This window comes from Poromitra crassiceps (assembly GCF_964638095.1).
Source record: "Poromitra crassiceps genome assembly, contig: HAP1_SCAFFOLD_489, whole genome shotgun sequence".
NCBI lineage: Eukaryota > Metazoa > Chordata > Actinopteri > Beryciformes > Melamphaidae > Poromitra > Poromitra crassiceps.
In genome coordinates, this window is record NW_028151919.1 from 8,255 (window position 1) to 29,324 (window position 21,070).

At 44.8% G+C, this 21,070-nt stretch overlaps 1 protein-coding gene across 1 annotated transcript; it reads left to right on the forward strand.

Annotated features, from left to right (window-relative positions):
• The first annotated feature begins 688 nt into the window (after nt 1-688).
• LOC310771271 (ankyrin repeat domain-containing protein 13C) lies at nt 689-18,134 on the forward strand. Its single transcript, XM_083663921.1, has 7 exons — nt 689-818; nt 3,090-3,221; nt 4,405-4,566; nt 11,449-11,528; nt 13,026-13,124; nt 14,233-14,333; nt 15,270-18,134. The coding sequence occupies exons 1-7, from the start codon at nt 705-707 to the stop codon at nt 15,398-15,400; spliced, it is 819 nt and encodes a 272-aa protein (XP_083520047.1). The 5' UTR covers nt 689-704; the 3' UTR covers nt 15,401-18,134.
• Nucleotides 18,135-21,070: the final 2,936 nt, after the last annotated feature.

Below are 21,070 nucleotides of genomic sequence, written 5' to 3' on the forward strand. Positions count from 1 at the left end.
TCACCCCGGTCACACTTAGCACTTTGTGTCTGGTGGTCACAGAGCTAAGTTATACTTACCCTGTGTCACCCTGGTCACACTTAGCACTTTGTGTCTGGTGGTCGTCACACAGAGCTAAGTTATACTTACCCTGTGTCACCCCGGTCACACTTAGCACTTTGTGTCTGGTGGTCACAGAGCTAAGTTATACTTACCCTGTGTCACCCCGGTCACACTTAGCACTTTGTGTCTGGTGGTCGTCACACAGAGCTAAGTTATACTTACCCTGTGTCACCCCGGTCACACTTAACACTTTGTGTCTGGTGGTCGTCACACAGAGCTAAGTTATACTTACCCTGTGTCACCCTGGTCACACTTAACACTTTGTGTCTGGTGGTCGTCACACAGAGCTAAGTTATACTTACCCTGTGTCACCCCGGTCACACTTAACACTTTGTGTCTGGTGGTCGTCACACAGAGCTAAGTTATTCTCTCGGCTGTCACATCTCCTTCCACAACCACCCACTTTGACAAAGTAAAAAAAGGGTCTCTTGTTGAAAACGGAAATAACTTGGTAGAAAAGCAGGTAATGGGCAACCTGAGAACTGATTTTCCTACTCGTGTGTGTGTGTGTGTGTGTGTGTGTGTGTGTGTGTGTGTGTGTGTGTGTGTGTGTGTGCGTGCGTGCGTGTAGACTGGACACCACCCTGATAGACTTCACAGATATGAAGTGTCAGCGCGGTGACCTCAGCTTCATCTTCAGCGGCGACGCCCTCCCAGAGGAGTCATTTGTGGTGCTGGACAATGAACAGAAGGTCTACCAGAGGATACACCATGAGGTACACACACACACACACACACACACACACACACACACACACACACACACTCACTCACTTTAGGAGGAGTTTGGTTTTCTTGTAAGTTCTACTCTGAATGGAGGGTTTTGAGATGCACCAGTCACTATCACATCAAATAATAGAGTGACCTAAGTCACGCCCTCTTCTGGGTTCGGCATGTGACTTATTGCAGTGGAAACGGACTAAGCGAATCTCCCGCTGTCTGGTTAACCAAACCCTCAGGTAACCAAACTCCATTCAAAAACCAAGCATTTCATGTTGTCTTGCTTATTGTCAAAAGTGAGCATCCCGGTCATAAAACATGAGGAAAAGCCTGTTACGACTCACTACTAAGATGCACGCTACATGTGGGCAGCCGGCACACACTAAATACATTTGTAAGGTAAATACGCAGCACGTATTTAGTCACAATTTGAATGGTTTAGACCGCCTGTCACACTGTGTTTTAACTGAAGACTGCAGGATTACCAGGCGCCTCACTTCTGCAATTGACATTTTATTCACTTAAAGGAACACTCCGCCCATTTTCAACCAGCTTTGTATCATTAGAACATCAGTAGTATATCAGAAAACTGTAAACTGTTTTGAAGTCTGTCATTTAATTTGACAGTTATTGAGTGTTAAAGTGTGGACCAGTGACATCACTGGTCCACACTAACTCAAATTAATAACTCATTAACTCAAATCAACTCTCAATAACTGTCAAACTATTCATCATTCATCTAGTTTGACAGTTATTGAGAGTTGATTTGAGTTAATGAGTTATTAATTTGAGTTAGTGTGGACCAGTGATGTCACTGGTCCACACTTTAACACTCAATAACTGTCAAATTAAATGACAGACTTCAAAACCGTTTACAGTTTTCTGATATACTACTGATGTTCTAATGATACAAAGCTGGTTGAAAATGGGTGGAGTGTTCCTTTAACGTAACTGCTTGGTGGATTATATGGATCCTGAATTGAAGCGCGGCGCCTGGTAATCCATTTTATGGTGTAGCTCCGAGCTGCCTGTAAGACAACTGCACATATCTGCTATGGCTGCACGATAGGAGGAAAAGCTGCGATGTGCGATAACACTGTTCAATATTGCGATGACGATATGACCTGAGATAAATAAAAAAAAGCTATAAACAAAAATATTAATGGGTAGGGGTGCTCCGATCCGGCTAAGCCACGATCCGATCCGATTCCGATTCCTGGGGTCACGATCCGATTCCAGAATCGATTCTCGATTCCAACGATTCTCGATTCCAGAATCTAGAATCGATTCTCAATTATGTAGTTTTATATTGCAATAACACACAAAGGTAAATATAAGACAAAAAATGAGAAATGTATTAATGCTGAACTTCAAATTCAACTTCTGAAGTATTACAGTGAGGGCCTAAATTCATTTTGCAATACGAGTGTGTTAATTTAAGCATACGTATCCAGTAAGTGGTACGGGATTCTCAAAGCCTGTGTTGAGGGTCATACGAACAAAAATGCACTCTTGAAGCTAAAAAAAATCCAAAACCAACAAGTTAATTATTTACATTTTTACTTCAATGTAGAATAGTCATTTCTTACACATGAGATTACTTTTAGCCTTTTAGTCATAATGATTATTGAAAGATATTCCATATTCCAGACTGAAATGTTATAACAGAAGTGGAGTATTGGCCAGAATGACATGAACATTTGGACACTTACTCAGCCGGTATCTTGCATGTTGCGTTCAGGTGCACTGTAAAAAAAAAAAAAAAATTGCGATAACACGTGACTTTTGTGATGTGTTCATCGCGCATGATGATGACGATGAAAATACGATTAATCGTGCAGCCCTAATATCTGCCACACGTCTGCCTGCAAGGCACATAACTCTTAATATTCACATCATAGCAGTGGATGGAAACGTGCATAATTTCACATTTTCGTTGCCGATTTTCTGAAAATTTGAGAGACATTTGAATGGCGAAACCCAACTACTGACATTTTGAATGTTAGTTATCTTTTCTCCACCACTTTCTGCCACGTTTCTATTTTTGCCCTTAAGGTTCCCTGATGGCTTGTTAGTACTGATAGCATTCCTCATGGAAACCAGGGGGGTGCCGCTAGATTTTTCTTTGCACAACCTAACAAGTGTCCAGGGGAAAAACGTGACCAACTCAAACTGATCAAGTATTATGAAATTGTTGTTTTATATGTTGTGTCGTTGTCAGTTGTGTGGACGCCTCCAGACTTTCCTAACTCCAACCCGACTTTCAGGAGTCCGAGATGGAGACCGAGGAGGAGGTGGACATCCTAATGAGCAGTGATGTTTACTCTGCCACTCTCTCCACCAAGTCCATCACGTTCTCCAGAGCACAGACTGGCTGGCTGTTCAGAGAGGACAAGACGGTTGGTGCCACTAGTTGTTGCTGTTCTATTGTTGTTACTATTACTACCACCACCACTGCTAGTGCTGCTAGTACAAACACTACTCCTGCTCTCACGGATTTCTCTGGGAATTCTCGGAATCGCTAAATTCTCCGGGGAAGTGAAAGAATATCATGGAATTTTGCAAATGACTTTGACTTGATTCATTCATCATTGCTTGCAGTAGAGTATAGTGAAAAAGCAGCAGAATTTTACATCGGTGACATTAGGATAATAAAAACATAGGGCCTAAAGAAGGACACGTGCTCATACATACACATTTACATACATACACATACACATACATACACATTTACATACATACACATACACATACATACACATTTACATTGACATTTACATTACATCATCAGGAATGTAGACATTCTTTAAATGTAAATGGTACAGCTGCCTACCCCCGTTCAGCCACCAAGAATACACATTCTAACATTATGTACAGTCTATGATTCTAACAGCGCCAGAAACACTCACATGTACATCAACCATAGAAACACTCACATGTACATCAACCATAGAAACACTCACATGTACATCAACCATAGAAACACTCACATGTACATCAACCATAGAAACACTCACATGTACATCAACCATAGAAACACTCACATGTACATCAACCATAGAAACACTCACATGTACATCAACCATAGAAACACTCACATGTACATCAACCATAGAAACACTCACATGTACATCAACCATAGAAACACTCACATGTACATCAACCATAGAAACACTCACATGTACATCAACCATAGAAACACTCACATGTACATCAACCATAGAAACACTCACATGTACATCAACCATAGAAACACTCACATGTACATCAACCATAGAAACACTCACATGTACATCAACCATAGAAACACTCACATGTACATCAACCATAGAAACACTCACATGTACATCAACCATCAACTTTTGTTTGTCTTATTTTAAGCATTTAAGTGAAATCTCCGTTCTAAAACCCCTGAAGCTCCAACATGTCCACGACTTCTGCCTTCTGACTACAAAAATATATCATCCCTGTCGTGGTGATAAGATCTGACCTACATATGAGTGTTCTCCCACTTCCTGCTTCTTCCATTCTGATGAAGGTCCTCGGATCGAAATGTTAACAAATAAAATGGTGTGTCTTCAGGAGCGCGTGGGGAACTTCCTGGCCGACTTCTACTCGGTAAACGGGCTGGTGCTGGAGTCCAGGAAGAGACGGGAGCACCTGAGCGAGGAGGACATCCTGAGGAACAAAGCCATCATGGAGAGCCTGAGCAAAGGAGGAAACCTCGTCGAGCAGAACTTTGAGGTGAGTCGACCTTAAAGGTTGAACAAAAGGCCCGACGGTACAGATGAGGGAGCTCCAATTTGCTTACAGGTCAGGGCGGGAGTGTTGACGATGCAACGGGGGACTCTATTAAAGAGGATTCTGGCACCCCCTAGAGGGTGCAAAGACTTTAGTGTGACTACGGTAGTTTTGATTGATTTCTCCCCAGCTTTAATTGTATCCAGCCTCACAAAGGTTAAAGAGCACCGACACAACACTGATCCTGGCCTGATTATGTTGACTGAAGGACTTCTTCACCTAAAGGTCGCAATGTGTGACGGTTAATGGCGTTTTGTCAGATCTTCCTTTTCCCCCATGGCGCAGCTGAGGGCATCACAAGCCTCAGTAAGTCAATTAGGTAACGCTTAATGAGGTTAAGTAGGTTGGCTCCTCCCCCTGCCACCCACCAGGCCTGTACAGGATCTGTGCTGGTCCCTCTCGTGTTTGTCTTGTACACCAACACGTGCCAAAGCCAGTATGTGAAGCATCATATCAAGAAGTTCACTGACGATCTGTCGTTGTGTCTCTTCTCTGCAGACATGAGCCTGGTCATGGCATCATGTAGGGGCAGAAGGTCGTGCTTTCTTGGACATCACTGTGTCCAAAACCAAAGAGACGACAATAGATTTGAGAGAGAATTCTCTGGCCGTCTCTCCTGTGTTGCGTTTGTGTGCAGCAGTTAAATATCTTGTCACTGTAATTGATAACGAGCTGACCTCCAAGCGTCATGTGGATGCTGTGTGTGTGTGTGTGTGTGTGTGTGTGTGTGTGTGTGGAAAAGCCCATCAGTACTTTCCTCCTAAGCTTTAAGAACGTTTGAACAAAACCTCAATGAAAATGTTTTCTTCCTGTTTTATTGAATCAGTCGTCAGAGTCTCCTGTGTCAGCTGGTGCACGTCACTTCCCCTGTACAGGGGAAGCAGCAGGCAAAATGACAGGCTCTGCCTTGACCTTCCTCATCTGGACAAGGTCAGGACTTTGAAGAAGGAACTATTGTTTGCCTGATGGTCACATGGTAACTGCTGGCTGGACAACAAATTGCCCCTCGGATAATAAAGATAACCTTGAACCTTCTGTTGTGCCTTTTATAGTGACAACGTGTCACCTGTGTGACTCACTGGTAGGAAGATATTGAGTCAGATTAGGATGATCTCTGCTCTAGAGTAGGCATGGGTCGATTTCCGGTTTTACCGGTTCGGTTCGGTGTACGAGAACCAAACCGGTTTGATCACGGGTGAACTGAAAAAAAACGAGATTATTATTTTTTATAAATAAAAGAAATAGTGCCAAATCCATTCTGATTGCACTATTGTTCGTATTAGCCTCTTCTCAAGTTGCACTAGTAGGCAAAAGTCTTATTTTGTTTATTATGTTGATGTTTGAAGAAAAGTTAAGCTGAATAGTTATGAGAAATAAAAACAGTGTGTTGTTACAGTTAGATGGTTTATTCAGTGTTAGTGCTGGTTGGCATACCAGCTTAGAGGTGCATTATCGCCACCAACTGCAGTCGCATTACAGTCATTTATGGGATACACTAATATTTTTTGAATACATATATATATATATATATATATATATATATATCTACCGTATATATATATTTTTTTTTGTAAAATTCGATACGGTTTGAGACGGTTTTTTGGGGAATATCGAACCGGTTTCAAAATGTTCAAACCAACCCATGCCTACTCTAGAGTGGATCATGTGTCGATGGTGTTCAAAGAGTCATGTTGCTCGGGAGCAGTTTGGAATCTAGTTGATGTCCTGTACAGTTATTGTACTCGCAAAGACTGTAACAGGAAGTAAGCTGTTGGCAATTTAGAATGTTTATGTTGTCGAATTGAAACCGTCTATAGAGACGTGTGTAACATCTGTTGACTTGCACCTGCAGCATAACCGCCCTGTGGCGCTGGGCTGGAGGTAGGTAGGGTCTATCTGTAGTGAGATGAAAGCTGGACTTGATCTCCACCTTCAGCACCAGACTCTTTTAATCAACTTGGCGCGGTTTATTAAAAAATACCTCCGTCTGGTCCGACTCCCTGCTGCTGTTTTTCTTTCAAGTTGTTCTTTGTTTGGGACATAGCTTTGAAATGAAAAGCTGTGGACGCCTCCCATCCACTCTGCATGGACTTTGAGGCACAGCGTCGCCACCTAGTGTTGAAAGTGGCACAGCTGTTCACGCTCCCACACCCAGCAGCCGTTCACAGTGCCGTATGTTCCAGAGTTTGCGTCGGCCTTGTCTAAACATTATGTGCATAAAGCCAGTTACACAAAGCAACGCAGCACAACACTCAATGGAAGTGTGTGAACTGCTTGGTCGTTTTCCTTGTTGTGTGCCAGGCTTTGTCTCATCAATGTGTTCTGTTGTCTGTCTGGCTCTATTTCAATCATTGGCTAATGTTTTACCGGCAGGGTAGAAAACGCTGATTATGCCTTTAGCCCGTGTGTGTGTGTGTTAGGGCTGTCACTTTTTATTCGAAATTCGAAATTAACTTCGAATGTGGGGGAGGGGCATGTTCGAATATAATTTGCCATGTTCGAATTATTATTATTATTTTTTAATTAAAAAATAAATAAATAATAATAATTGTCTCCAGGGTCTGAAAAGTTGTCTCGAGTTGGATGCAGCCAAGTTTGTGAGGCAGTGTTGTGACTGTGAGCGTCCAAGCTAACACAGCAGCGGAGAGGAGCTGACTGACTGGACCATGAGGACAGCTGAGGATTTTTTTTAAATATTCTTTTAATATTTTATATTATATTATATATATTTATACGATGTAACCGGCAGGCGCGGACTGCATAATCGGGCACGTCGGGCTGATGCCCGGTGGCCTGGCCTGCAAAAAAAAAACTTTGAATATATTCGAACATTTTGCGGGCAATTCGAAGTTCGTTCGAACTTTATTTTGGGAAAAAGTGACAGCCCTAGTGTGTGTGTGTGTGTGTGTGTGTGTGTGTGTGTGTGTGTGTGTGGGCTTTAGCGTTGTTGATGCCTTGTTGGTTGTTTCTTCCACCCTCGATGGAACTCGATGGAAAATGATGGAAGCAGTGTTGTAGTCAAGTCACTATATCTCGAGTCCGAGTTGAGTCTTGAGTCCCCAGTGTTTGAGTCTGAGTGCCCGAGTGCCGAGTGACCAAAGAAGAGTCAGAGTCGACTCGTCAGTCCTCCATTACCTGAGTCCAAGCCCGGGTCCGGGGTTACTGAACGTGAGCGTGAATCTGCATGTAGGTGGAACACACGCGTCTGCCCTAGTGCCTTTGCACGAAATTGAATAATGTCTGTGTGTTAATATAGCTGTGATGCTATCAATATCGGCTTATGCCAAAGTAGGGCCTATTACAAAAAAAAGGGGGGGGGCTGTCTTTATCAATTAACAAGTCAGACACCTCCTCTCCAACTTCCGAGTCTGAATGCATGGATGCGAGGGGTGTCCAAATTAATCGTTTTATAAGAGCATCAAATCATTGACAGACGAATGAATCAAATCGTTGACAGAATCGTTGATGTTTAAAATGTACGTCGACAGTCAGATTTGAAAGCACTTTCTAAATAAAAAGAGGAGTTGATATTTATCTGACTACTTGTATTAATTGATGAAAAAGTAGCCATGTGCAGTAATAATATAATAAGTTGAGGATGTGATACTGTGAGCTGTATGGAGATGCATGGTGGAGTGGAGAATGGAAACGTTGACAGATGAATGGGAATCAAATGGAATGGTGAGGCCAGTGAAGATCCACAGCTCCAGTCAAGATCATTATTGGAATTTGGAAACCCTCATTAGTGTTTTGCTTGCACCTGTGTTTATTCTTAACCTGACATTTGCCAGATGGGGGCGGTATTTTTTGTTTTCACAAACCAAACCGCACCGCAAATCTCGCGAGGGAATCCATCTTGCTTTGCAAGGTTAGTTTATTCTGCCTTTTCGACACAAAATGGCCCCCGTGAAAAGGGTCTATTGTTGCTCCGGTTGCACAAGTACACTTCTGTGAAACTCTGAGGACGGGAGGCTCCACAGGACATCAAATATAGGCACAAAAAAAGCAACACGTGATAAATATGAAACGTAGCATAAAAGAACCGAAATACACAAGAGCAATAATAATAATAATAAGAACAGTTGCAATGGCAGTGCAAGGTGCTAGTCTGGTCCAAGTCCGAGTCATCATCAGTGCTCAAAGTCCTGAAAATGAGTCCAGGACTTTGGGACTTGAGGCCGAGTCCCGAGTCCGACTTGACTCGACTACAACACAATGGATGGAGGTAGTGGAGAGAGAGAGAGGTAGCAGGGCAGGCTGATGTGTGTGTGAGTGAGTGTTTACCACAGTGATGGAGGTCTGTGGACACAGGGTGGTGTGGGGCTTTATGATGGAGGTCTGTGGACACAGGGTGGTGTGGGGCTTTATGATGGAGGTCTGTGGACACAGGGTGGTGTGGGGCTTTATGATGGAGGTCTGTGGACACAGGGTGGTGTGGGGCTTTATGATGGAGGTCTGTGGACACAGGGTGGTGTGGGGCTTTATGATGGAGGTCTGTGGACACAGGGTGGTGTGGGGCTTTATGATGGAGGTCTGTGGACACAGGGTGGTGTGGGGCTTTATGATGGAGGTCTGTGGACACAGGGTGGTGTGGGGCTTTATGATGGGGCTTGGAGGCTAAAAGCCCCTGGTGCCCCGGGGTGACATGAGGGGAGGTGGGATCCCAGCAGCATACCAACAGCTCAGACCCCCTCTCCCCTCCCTCCCCTCCTCTCTCCCCTCTCTACTCTCTACTCTCATCACAACAACACCACAGAGCGCCCGGGCAGCGTGGGAGCCAGCGCTCGTGAGGCACAGCACAGCACAGCCAACAACCAAAACAACTCTGTGCTGACTGCAGTCACGTGACGTGCAGTGTTGTTAGGATGGAGGGAAAGCTGATGATGGCAGAGGGCTGTCTGCCTGTTGTCTCATCATACACTACCGACTAGCATAGTTTGGACACATTGGAAATTCATTTTTCTTTATTTTTACTGTCGCTCAACTACGGTACACACTGAAAACCTTCTCCCAGCTTTTGTTGTTAAAACTGGGTAGAAACAATGTGAGAGTAAAAAAAAAAAACAGCATTCCAGAAGCAATCCAGGCGCTGACGTGCAGAAGTTGTAAACGGATCAAACGGAATCAAATCATGTAACGTCGCTCTGGACATCACATCCATTCTCAATGTTTTCAACAGTGATTCTCTGTATCTCCAGTTTGTTTCACTGCAGAGGAGAATCCAAGCACACCGTTATTTCTGGTCACCTGACAGAGGTGATAAATACAGAGGTGATAAATACAGAGGAGGCTAAACTCAACTATCCAAGGTGAGGACTTTCCTCACCTTGTTTCCCCTCATTCATCAAATACAGTTGATTTGAAAATAGGCGAGTAAACAGTCTGCCTCATTTCAAAGAGGTGGGTAAACTACCTTTAGCTGCGTTTAACTTTAACCCATTGATACCTGATGCAGCATTTGCGTGTATATCCCTCATTTGTGTGTGTATCCCGTCACGTGGTCTTAAAGGGATACACACACAAATGCTGCAGGTATCAATGGGTTAACTTCCACTACGCCCCTGGGCATAGGATTGTTAGCAGCCGTTCTCGCCACTGTTCAAACTCAAACTGCTGTTTTTGACCAGAAGTTCCCAGGCGATTGGGGGGCGGAGAAGCTCCATTTGTCTGGGAGGCGGGACTAACCTGGAGTCCCGCCCTCCTCCCCCACAGTCGCTCACCATTTATACGCAGTGTTGTTTCAGCTGCGTAGTCATTCAGTCCTTTATGTTGCACTTTGTACAGTTCACACAAGAGTTCAGTCACTTTAGTGAAACGCTGGGGCCATCTGGTGGTCGGAGCTGTGCATTGTCTTACTCAGTTGAGATAAGTTGAACATGGGTCGGTTCAGCAGCAAAGATCAACATATAAACACAATAACACAAAAGATACAGCATACATATTTTGCAAATTTACAATCCAGTGCAAGAACACTGGCTCTTTCAAATTGTCCCATGTCTGAGTTTGACGAGTTGTGTTGTGGCTTTTGTCTTGTCCGAGGGAGGGTGAGACATATGGATTACATTTTCTGTGTGTGTGTGTGTGCGCATGGGTGTATATATATATAATTTGAGTTCTGAGATTAAGTCAGGATTCTGAGAATGAAGTCAGAATTCTGAAAAATTAAAAAAAAGTCAGAATTCTGAGATTAAAGTCCGAATTCTGCTAGACGTATCAATGGACTGTTGCACGGAAATGACAGACACGTAATCCTGATGAGAAAACGTTTGGTGCTTCTATACTCCGTGCAGGTTTCTCCTCGTGGAAGGGACCGTTATTTTTGAAAACTCCACTTTGTCCGCCCGGCCGCGTAGTTAGAACATTTGAGGTGTGTGCACGGCCAGGCGAAAACTGACCGCACGGAGCCTCGCGAAGGGGCGTGTCTGTTGGAGTTACACAACGTACGCTACGTACGTTGGCCCGGGGGTGAGACATATCTGGTCTGGTGTCAGCACTTGTTGTTTTGTCTGTGAGTCTGGTGTGGACCTTACTGTCTGTGAGTGTTTAGTCTGGTGTGGACCTTACTGTCTGTGAGTGTTTAGTCTGGTGTGGACCTTACTGTCTGTGAGTGTTTAGTCTGGTGTGGACCTTACTGTCTGTGAGTGTTTAGTCTGGACCTTGCTGTCTGTGAGTGTTTAGTCTGGACTTTGCTGTCTGTGAGTGTTTAGTCTGGACTTTGCTGTCTGAGTGTTTAGTCTCTGCTCGTGCTGTGAGTGATGTGTGACTCATTGGAGTAGTTGAGTCTGGGCTCTATCCTGACATGCTGTGTGTTCCTCCACTCTTCAGCCGGCGAGGAGGCAATCTCTAACTGCCCCGTCAGCCAACACTATCTCCTGGGAGGAATACATCTCTGCTGACAATGGAAGGTAGGTATCTGCAGTACGTTTTCAACACACGAGAGCTCATCTCCAGGCCACTATACAGCCGTTACAGGGGAGAGATGTTACCTGATGTTCGTAGAGGTGTTGTTATCATGTTATAGTGAGTGAGTTAGCGCATTCATCCTTGATACCAAATTTTGCACTGTGCCACTTCATTGTTGCTGACACGCCCCCCTGCTGCATCTCTCTATTGTGGGATGATGTTCTGACAGGTCTCCTCTCCTCTCCTCTCCTCTCCTCTCCTCTCTTCTCCTCTCCTCTCTTGTCCTCTCCTCTCTTCTCCTCTCCTCTCTTGTCCTCTCCTCTCTTCTCCTCTCCCCTCCTCTCCTCTCCTCTCCTGTCCTCTCCTCTCCCCTCTTCTCCTCTCCCCTCCTCTCCTCTCCTCTCCTGTCCTCTCCTCTCCCCTCCTCTCCTCTCCTCTCCTCTCCTCTCCCCTCCTCTCCTCTCCTCTCTTGTCCTCTCCTCTCTTCTCCTCTCCCCTCCTCTCCTCTCCTCTCCTGTCCTCTCCTCTCCTCTCCTCTCCTCTCCTCTCTTCTCCTCTCCTCTCTTGTCCTCTCCTCTCTTCTCCTCTCCTCTCTTGTCCTCTCCTCTCTTCTCCTCTCCCCTCCTCTCCTCTCCTCTCCTGTCCTCTCCTCTCCTCTCCTCTCCTCTCCTCTCCTCTCCTCTCCTCTCCCCTCTTCTCCTCTCCCCTCCTCTCCTCTCCTCTCCTGTCCTCTCCTCTCCCCTCCTCTCCTCTCCTCTCCTCTCTTGTCCTCTCCTCTCTTCTCCTCTCCCCTCCTCTCCTCTCCTCTCCTGTCCTCTCCTCTCCTCTCCTCTCCTCTCCTCTCCTCTCCTCTCCTCTCTTCTCCTCTCCTCTCTTGTCCTCTCCTCTCTTCTCCTCTCCTCTCTTGTCCTCTCCTCTCTTCTCCTCTCCCCTCCTCTCCTCTCCTCTCCTGTCCTCTCCTCTCCCCTCCTCTCCTCTCCTCTCCTCTCCTCTCCTCTCCTCTCCTCTCCTCTCCCCTCCTCTCCTCTCCTCTCCTCTCCTCTCCTCTCTTCTCCCCTCCTCTCCTCTCCCCTCCTCTCTTCTCCTCTCCTCTCCTCTCCTCTCCTCTCCCCTCCTCTCTTCTCCTCTCCTCTCCTCTCCTCTCCTCTCTTCTCCTCTCCCCTCCTCTCTTCTCCTCTCCTCTCCTCTCCTCTCCTCTCCTCTCCCCTCCTCTCCTCTCCTCTCCTCTCCTCTCCTCTCCCCTCCTCTCTTCTCCTCTCCTCTCCTCTCCCCTCCTCTCCTCTCCCCTCCTCTCTTCTCCTCTCCTCTCCTCTCCTCTCCTCTCCTCTCCTCTCCTCTCCCCTCCTCTCCTCTCCTCTCCTCTCCTCTCCCCTCCTCTCTTCTCCTCTCCTCTCCTCTCCTCTCCTCTCCTCTCCTCTCCTCTCCTCTCTTCTCCTCTCCTCTCCTCTCCTCTCCTCTCCTCTCCTCTCCTGTCCTCTCCTGTCCTCTCCTCTCTGCAGAGCACCTCATCTGGGCAGAGAGCTGGTCTGCAAAGAGAGCAAGAAGAACTTCAAAGCCACAGTAGCCATGAGTCAAGACTTCCCTCTGGGCATTGAATCGTGAGTGTTCCCTCCTCTCGGAGTCGAGGCAGTCAGCAAGATGCTTCCATGTCCGTTCCTTCCTGAGACCCGTGGTGCTCATGAGATCAGTGTTCAACACGTAGGATGTTTGGACAGTGCTGCTAGAGCTGCTTTTACTTTGAGCTACATTTGCAAAGTGATCAAACGGTAGAAAAGACAGCGGTAAAAATGACAAAAGAGATTCAAATGACTAATTTGTGTAGATAAACAAATTAAAAAAGTGGGAATGCATGACGCATGTAAATAAAACCACTTTTGTTATTCATTGCGTTTCAGGCAGTCTTTGCGATGTGTTTATTGCGCATGTTCATATTGCGATGACGATGAAAATACGATTAATTGTGCAGCCCTAATGCAAATGACTAATTTGTGTAGATAAACAAGGTAAAAGATACGGATATAAAAAGAACGGAGAGAAATGAAGTCATCATCACATTGGTCGTAAAGGCGTTGAATGTTTTTTTTGACAAATTCAATAAGAGCTGTCATTGATGTCGTTCGGTTTGTAGACTGGTCTGTTGCTGCATAATTGGATAATTTTATGTTGCAATTTTAGTTTCCATGGTTAATAACCACCACGCTAAACCAGCAACATTTGATTTCACTTACTACGGTAACTACTACTGTAGCTTAAAATGGACACACAATTTATAGAATTTGCTAAACATACAACTTAGCCCTCCTAAAATCATCCAAAAGTTAATGATCTTGATTACAGTATCTAGCCAAATCATCTGCATTGAGGGAAAAAGGCTAAACTATATACTGTATATTCTATAATTGACCTGTCAGGGGCTTGTCTTGTCTGTATGTTATAGTTCTTGTCTTGTTACTTTCTAATGTTATATGTAATATCACTGTCACTATGTGACGTCTGTGTTGTGGACCCCAGGAAGAATAGCTGCTGCAATGCTGTGTAGCTAATGGAACAAAGTCAACTTGAAAACTTGAAATTCTAATTTTTTGCCAAAATTGCAGCTCTGAAGGCCGTGAAGGGAAAGTAGTTTTAAATTGCCCTGCACTGCGGTCATGACGCAGCGGGATGTGTGATATTTGAGTCTGTCTGACACCTTGTGTCTCCTCTCAGGTTATTAAACGTTCTGGAGGTGATCGCACCCTTCAAGCACTTTAACAAACTCAGGGAGTTTGTTCAGATGAAGCTCCCCCCCGGCTTTCCTGTCAAACTCGGTAAGTTGATGTTAATCCAAACAAGCATCTCTTGCAGGGTTATTTGAATATGTATGGGCTCAGCGTACTGAAACGATGCGCTCATTAAGGCTGAAAGGGATATTTTAAGGTATACTTTAGATTCTAGTCATTTTTTTCTGTCTTGCACAGTTGAGTTATTACTTTAAAGCAGTGGGTCTTAAAGTGTTTTCTGCTTCAGTACCCCCTTTCCCTGGTTTCTGAATCCAAGTACCCCCTTTACAACATTTTGCTTAGAGAACTGCAAGAGAAAGCTACAGCATTATGATGCAATGAATGAATGATAACCCACCTTTTGAAGAATATAACTTTACAAAATAATAAAGTGAAAGAGTTGCAATTAGTGCCTCCTGAGCAGATTTATTTTTAACGTTTCATTTATTTTCACGATTTATTCTTACATTTTCCCATTTCCCCCTTTCTCTCAAGTACCGCTGTAGTACCTCAACGTACCCCTAGGGGTACGCGTACCCCAGTTTGGGAGCCACTGCTTTAACCCATTGAAACACGATTAAACACGATCGATTTTTTTTAAACACGATTTCAGACGGACAAGCCCGTCTTTATTGTCACACGATTACAATCAACACATGCACGGAGGGCCACAACACACACATGCTGACGGTGGCCGGTGAAATTTGTCCTCTGCATTTAACCCACCCATTGATACCCGGTGCAGCATTTGCGTGTATATCCCTCATTTGTGTGCGTATCCCTTTTAAGACCGCGAACCGCGTTAACGAGGTTTGCGGTCTTAAAGGGATACACACACAAATGCTGCATCAGGTATCAATGGGTTAAACAAACTATAGAAGCATTTCCATGACAGTTGTCTGACGGAAAATCAACCAATTAGAACCAAGTTGATCAGAATGTTACAGTCTAACTTGTGCTGCTGCTCCCGCCTCCTCCCTGCAGACATCCCAGTGTTTCCCACCATCACAGCCACGGTGACCTTCCAGGAGTTTCGCTACGACGAGTTTGACGAGTCCATCTTCACCATCCCCAACGAGTACAAAGAGGACCCCAGCCGCTTCCCTGACCTTTAACCTCTCCGGCTGGACGTCCGCCAGGAGGCCAACGTAGAACATCGTTACGCTCCCAAACATCTTTGTCTTAATGCAAAAGGAGAAAACAAGTTGAACAGGAAAGGAAAGGAGAATGATGACAGTTGCAACGCGCAGGGCCTCCAGGTAGTGCAGCGGTAGATTCCCTGCCTACCAACACGAGGGTCGCGGGTTCGAGCCCCCGTGTTACCTTCCGGCTTGGTCGGCCATCCAAACAGGCACAATTGGGCCGCGTCTGTGTGTGTTGGAAGCCGGATAAAGGGTTAATGTGTCCTCCTGGTCGCTGCACTAGTGCCTCCTCTGGTCGGTCAGGGCACCTGTTCGTGGGGGAGGGGAACTGGGGGGGAATAGCATGATCCTCCCACACACTACGTCCTGCCATTGAAGCTTCCTCGCTGTCAGGTGAAAAGAAGTGGCTGGTGACTGCACATGTATCGGAGGAAGCATGTGCTAGTCTACCACTCTCCCCAGATCGGCAGAGGGGGCGGAGCAACGACCAGGACAGCAGGGGGGGAATTGGCCAAATACAATTGGGGAGAAAATGGGGGAAATCCCAAAAAGTCTTGATAAAAAAAGAGTTGCATGGCAGCTTCTGGATCCCCCACAGAGGTCAGGCTCGGCTTCAGAGTGGCACCCTAGAGCCAGTAGGGATTCAGTGCCTTGCTCAAGGACACTTCAGCAGGGCTGATGCCTCATAATACAGCAGCAAGACAACCAGACCTAAGATACATTTTCTAACAAAGAACTATATAATCAGACTGTGGCAGGAGAGGTTGACATTTTGTTTAGATTGAAAGTTGTTTTGGAGCGTAACGTTGCAGGTTCTAAATCTGCTCTCACCTATGGGATTGGGTTCAGCCCAGCACACGAGGCAGGGAGTGCACGTGGGGGGAGTGCACGTTGAGGGGAGTGCACGTGAGCACCGTTCACGGGACACCTGAGAGCGCCTCAGCCACCAAAAGGAACGGACATTGAAGCTCCAGCGAGTGACACATTTTCTGCACCCGGGTTTTGAGTAGGAGAGGCAGTACCAGTTCAGTCGATGCTATGTGTGTAAGTATGTACGTACTGTTTTATAAAGGGATTGTGTTTAACTGACATGTAGTGAAGCACTGAAGATACTGTGTGTGGGGATGTTGAGGAGGAAGTTTGAAACCAGAATTGACTTTTTAGGTTTTTACTCTGCAAAAGTTCTGCATTTTCCAGAAAAATGTTTGCCATTTTGAGATTTGTATTTCTAGCTTTAAAGTTGCACCGAAACAACAAATAAATACCAGAAATAGTGTGCACTTTGTGCGCTCATCTCTAGCGTCGCGCATTTCACACGCCCAACTGCTCATGTGCTCAACTGCTCATGTGCTCAACTGCTCATGTGATTTGCGCATGAGCAGTTGAGCAATTGTGGAGCCTTATAATAATAGTGAGATTTTATTGTATTTTTTTACGTCAAAATCTCATTATTTTGGAAAATGGTAAACCCTTGTGGTTTCCAACCAATAAACAATCACAGATTTCTTTATTTTGTAATGCCCCCAGTCAACTGCCTTTCTCCAACAGATACACGTGACACTTTTGAATGGTCCCTGCCTGTGTTATACCCCAGAAAACAGAAAATCCATCACATTTACGGAGGCAAGATGCTCTCAAAATGCAGTCGGAAAATGTAATCCTGTGTGACATCATCATCAAATTGAGACTTTAATTGAGAAAAGTCAGAAAAATGGTGGTGAATTTGAATAAAACAGCTACTTTTGCAGCTTAACAACCTAAAAGTTAGAGTTCCACAAGTTATTCAAAACTATGTTTTGCCTAATTTTTTTTTTTTTACAATCCTGAGCGTGGAGAAGCATCATGAACTTTTTGGCACTATTTAGATTCACTACAGCCCTCAGTCCAGGTCGTCATGGTGTGATCCTCAACCCTTTGTACTGCGTTTGAAATCGACTTTACGCTAGAAAATGCTGCAGGTTTGATGGCACCACAAAGACTTCTCTTTCTGTTTGACTGGCAGCAAGTGTGGCATTATAAGTGATGACGTCTAAGCCTTTGTTTGTGCAGAAGTTGTTCTTCCCCCCCCCCCCGTTTGTCAGCAGGATATCTCAAAAAGTTTTCAACGGATTTGCACGAAACTTGGTAGAAAAGCAGCTCATGGCCCGACTTGCAACTGATTAACCTTCACTGGCCAAAGGGGGTGTGGAAATGGGCGTGTCCAATCACAGAAAAGGCGCCTAACTTTCAAACGGATTCACGTAACACCATGCCCTCTTGTTCTACCTTTGTAAACTATGTAACAAAAAACTACAATCCAGTTCAAAGAATTAAACCAGGGCTTCTACTCTTTTCAGTTATATTGTATTATGTATACATTAGACAAATGTTAAAAGTACAATGTTCAGCCATTTTTACACTTGACAAAAAAAAACTGGCCTTTCCCCCGCGCAATGTGTAAATCCATGTTTTATGGTTTTGATTGCTTTTGTCTTTTACTTTCTCCTTCCTTATTTTCCTTGTGTTGATGGGGTCCATGTACTCTGCAAGAGGAAGAGTTGTGGATTTATTTTATTTTATGTAAAGTGTGAGTTAATTTCAAGAGTTTATTGGTTTGTACCATGGTGGCAGTTGCTATTTTTGTACATACTTTTGTGCTGTTAAAAAAAAAAGGTATCTCTTAATGATCTTATTGTCACTTTTTTGCCACATTTAATAAACTGTATGAATCCCCTTTCACATGTATGGAACCGCCAATCATTTCCACAGGGAGAACATAAAGCATCCAGGTTGCATCCAGGAGGCATTTGCAAGCTAGGAAGTGTTGACAACACGTTCACTTGAACAGATCTTCTGGTAAGTCTTTACTCGAGGGTGCATTTGTCGACTGACATGACACTGTCATAACATGGAGGCTTTATGAATGTTATGACTGTTGTCATTAACTCATTGAGTGCCATGGACGAACATGTTCGTCATTTCAAATAGTAACGTAGAGTGCCAAGGACGAACATGTTCGTCAATTGCGTTTTTTGACGGGGGGGTGTCGATCTAAGCCTCTTACATCGCCTCTTACAATATCAGAGCTATTGAATGTGTCTAACCTATTTTACAGAACCCTTAGGTGGCAACAGTGCTCTCCACATAACAGAAAGGCAAGGAAAAAACAAAGAAGAAGTTGTTATGGAAACGGAAATCGCATCGCATCCGTATGCATCGATATGCAGGAAGCATAACGTTACTGCAGCTGTGCCTGCAGCAGCCAATCTGCTCCCACAATTGAGCCGCTCCGTGTCGGTTGCGACAGCACATCGGCATGATCAGCCGTGGAGTTGTTATTATTCTCAACTGGAAGCATAGTTGCCGGTGACAAACACACGCGGAACGCTGTACAAAAAGCTGGATGTCGCGCACCCTTCACTGTGCGCACAGCAAACTCAGCAGCTCTGAAACTCTGGCACTGGGAGCGTCCGTTCTCCAAAAGTGGCTGGCACTCAATGAGTTAAGTGTCATTTTGGTAAATTATGTCACTGTTAATGCAAAGTTGACATTGTTTGAGATGTCTTCGTTATGACAACTTGACATTAACCAGTGACATCAACGACATCTTAATGAAAAGTTCAAATTGTACCACTGTAGTTGGGGTCAAGGAAAATATTAATGACACCGTTATAAACTCATAGTGTAATTGCACTTAATGACATTTAATGCCTGCTATGTCATGTTTATGACAGGTCATGTTTTCTTGGTTAATGTCAAGTTGTCATAATGAAGACATCTCTGGGGCGGCTGTGGCTCAGGAGGTAGAGTGCGTCGTCCACTAACCAGAAGGTCGGTGGTTTGATCCCCGGCTCCTCCAGTCCGCATGTCGAAGTGTCCATGGGCAAGACACTGAACCCCAAATTGCTCCCGATGGCTGTGCCAGCACCCTGCGTGGCAGCTGACCGCCCTTGGTGTGTGAATGTAGGCACATTGTATAGCGCTTTGGATAAAAGTGCTATATAAATGCAGTCCATTTACCATTTTACCATCTCAAACAATGTCAACATTGCGTTAATGACAATTTACCAAATGACACTTAGGCCATGTTCACATTACAGGCAAATCTGATTTGTTGATAGTCATTAATCATTATCTTGATTGGTTTCCCAAATCTGATTTGGGAGTGTGTCCGCACTGCCACAAATCTGATTCTCAAGTCGGATCTGTGTGTCTAGACCTTTTATTTAGCTCAGTGGTCCAGACCTAAACAGCCTATCTGCATGGGTTGCTATGGTAACGACGTGGGCGTCCGTAAATACGTACGTTAGTGATGTGGTTTTCCTACGCAGAAGCATTTGATGACGAGTTGTGAGTGACGTTCAAATCAGATTTGGTGGATCTGCGCGTCCGCACTGAAGACACATCAGTCAAAAGCACATTTGAAGCAGATTGGAAACTACTTCCATATGTGGTTTGGGACAAGTGACACAAATCAGACTTGGAGCGTCCAGACTCATAAAACCAATCTGGATAAAGTCATTAATAGGTCACTAAAGTTCACAAATCAGATTTGGCCTCCTATCTGAACATGGCCTTAGTGACAACGGTCATGATGCCATGATGGGGCGGCATTGTGAAGCAAAGCCATCCATGTGGCAGCGTCAGGTGACGGGTGTCATGTCAGTCGCCGTATGCATCCTCAAGTCGAGCTAATGATCTGGTTTACAAGGTGGTGTTCAGCAGCCAAGCACTCACGGTGGAACATGCGTATAATACGCAGCATATTTATATCCATATTCAATATCAGTGGACTGGAGCCACATGCAGTACCTTGTCACCCCCCCATGATGAGATTCCATTCCTCGCTGCTGGCTGGTGCAGCCAATGGAAGTGTGCCTCCTTGCTTCGGTAACGCTACACTTGACCTGTTATTTCTATACTCCTTCCTACAGGCTTCAGCTGCTTACATGTTTTATGTACATCCTGGCCGTTGTACAGCAAGAAAAAAAGCCTGCCACTATTTTTGATATAAAATGTACTAAAATAAAAATGCCACATATGGGAATGGAACCAAAGACTCTTTCATTTACGTCGTTCAGTCATTCCTCGTAGAGTAGTGCTTCCCAAACTGGGGTATGCGGGGTAGGTAGGTGGAGCTACTACAGGGGGTACTTGAGAGAAGGGAAAATGTCAGAATAAATCATGAAAATGAATTAAATGTTACAATTTATCTGCTCAGGAGGCACTAATTTTGTAATGTTATATTCTTCATAAAGTGGGTTATCATTCATTCATTGAATGCTAGTTTTCTCTTGCACTTTTCTAAGCAAAATGTCTGGTGGTATAGAGAAAGGTTTGAGAACCACTGCTCTAGTCTGATCACATACCAACACTGCTCTAGTCTGATCACATACCAACACTGCTCTAGTCTGATCACATACCAACACTGCTCTAGTCTGATCACATACCAACACTGCTCTAGTCTGATCACATAACACTGATCTAGTCTTCAGTGTTGGAGTCGAGTCCACCTAACCCGAGACCCAGACAAGACCGGGGGGGGAGACCAAAACCAAGACCAAACAAATGCGAGACCATTTTCAAGACCTTTAACCTTTACACCATTGCTCTGCTAACAACGAAATAAATCTTTAGGAATGATAGTCAAATATAAATGGCTGT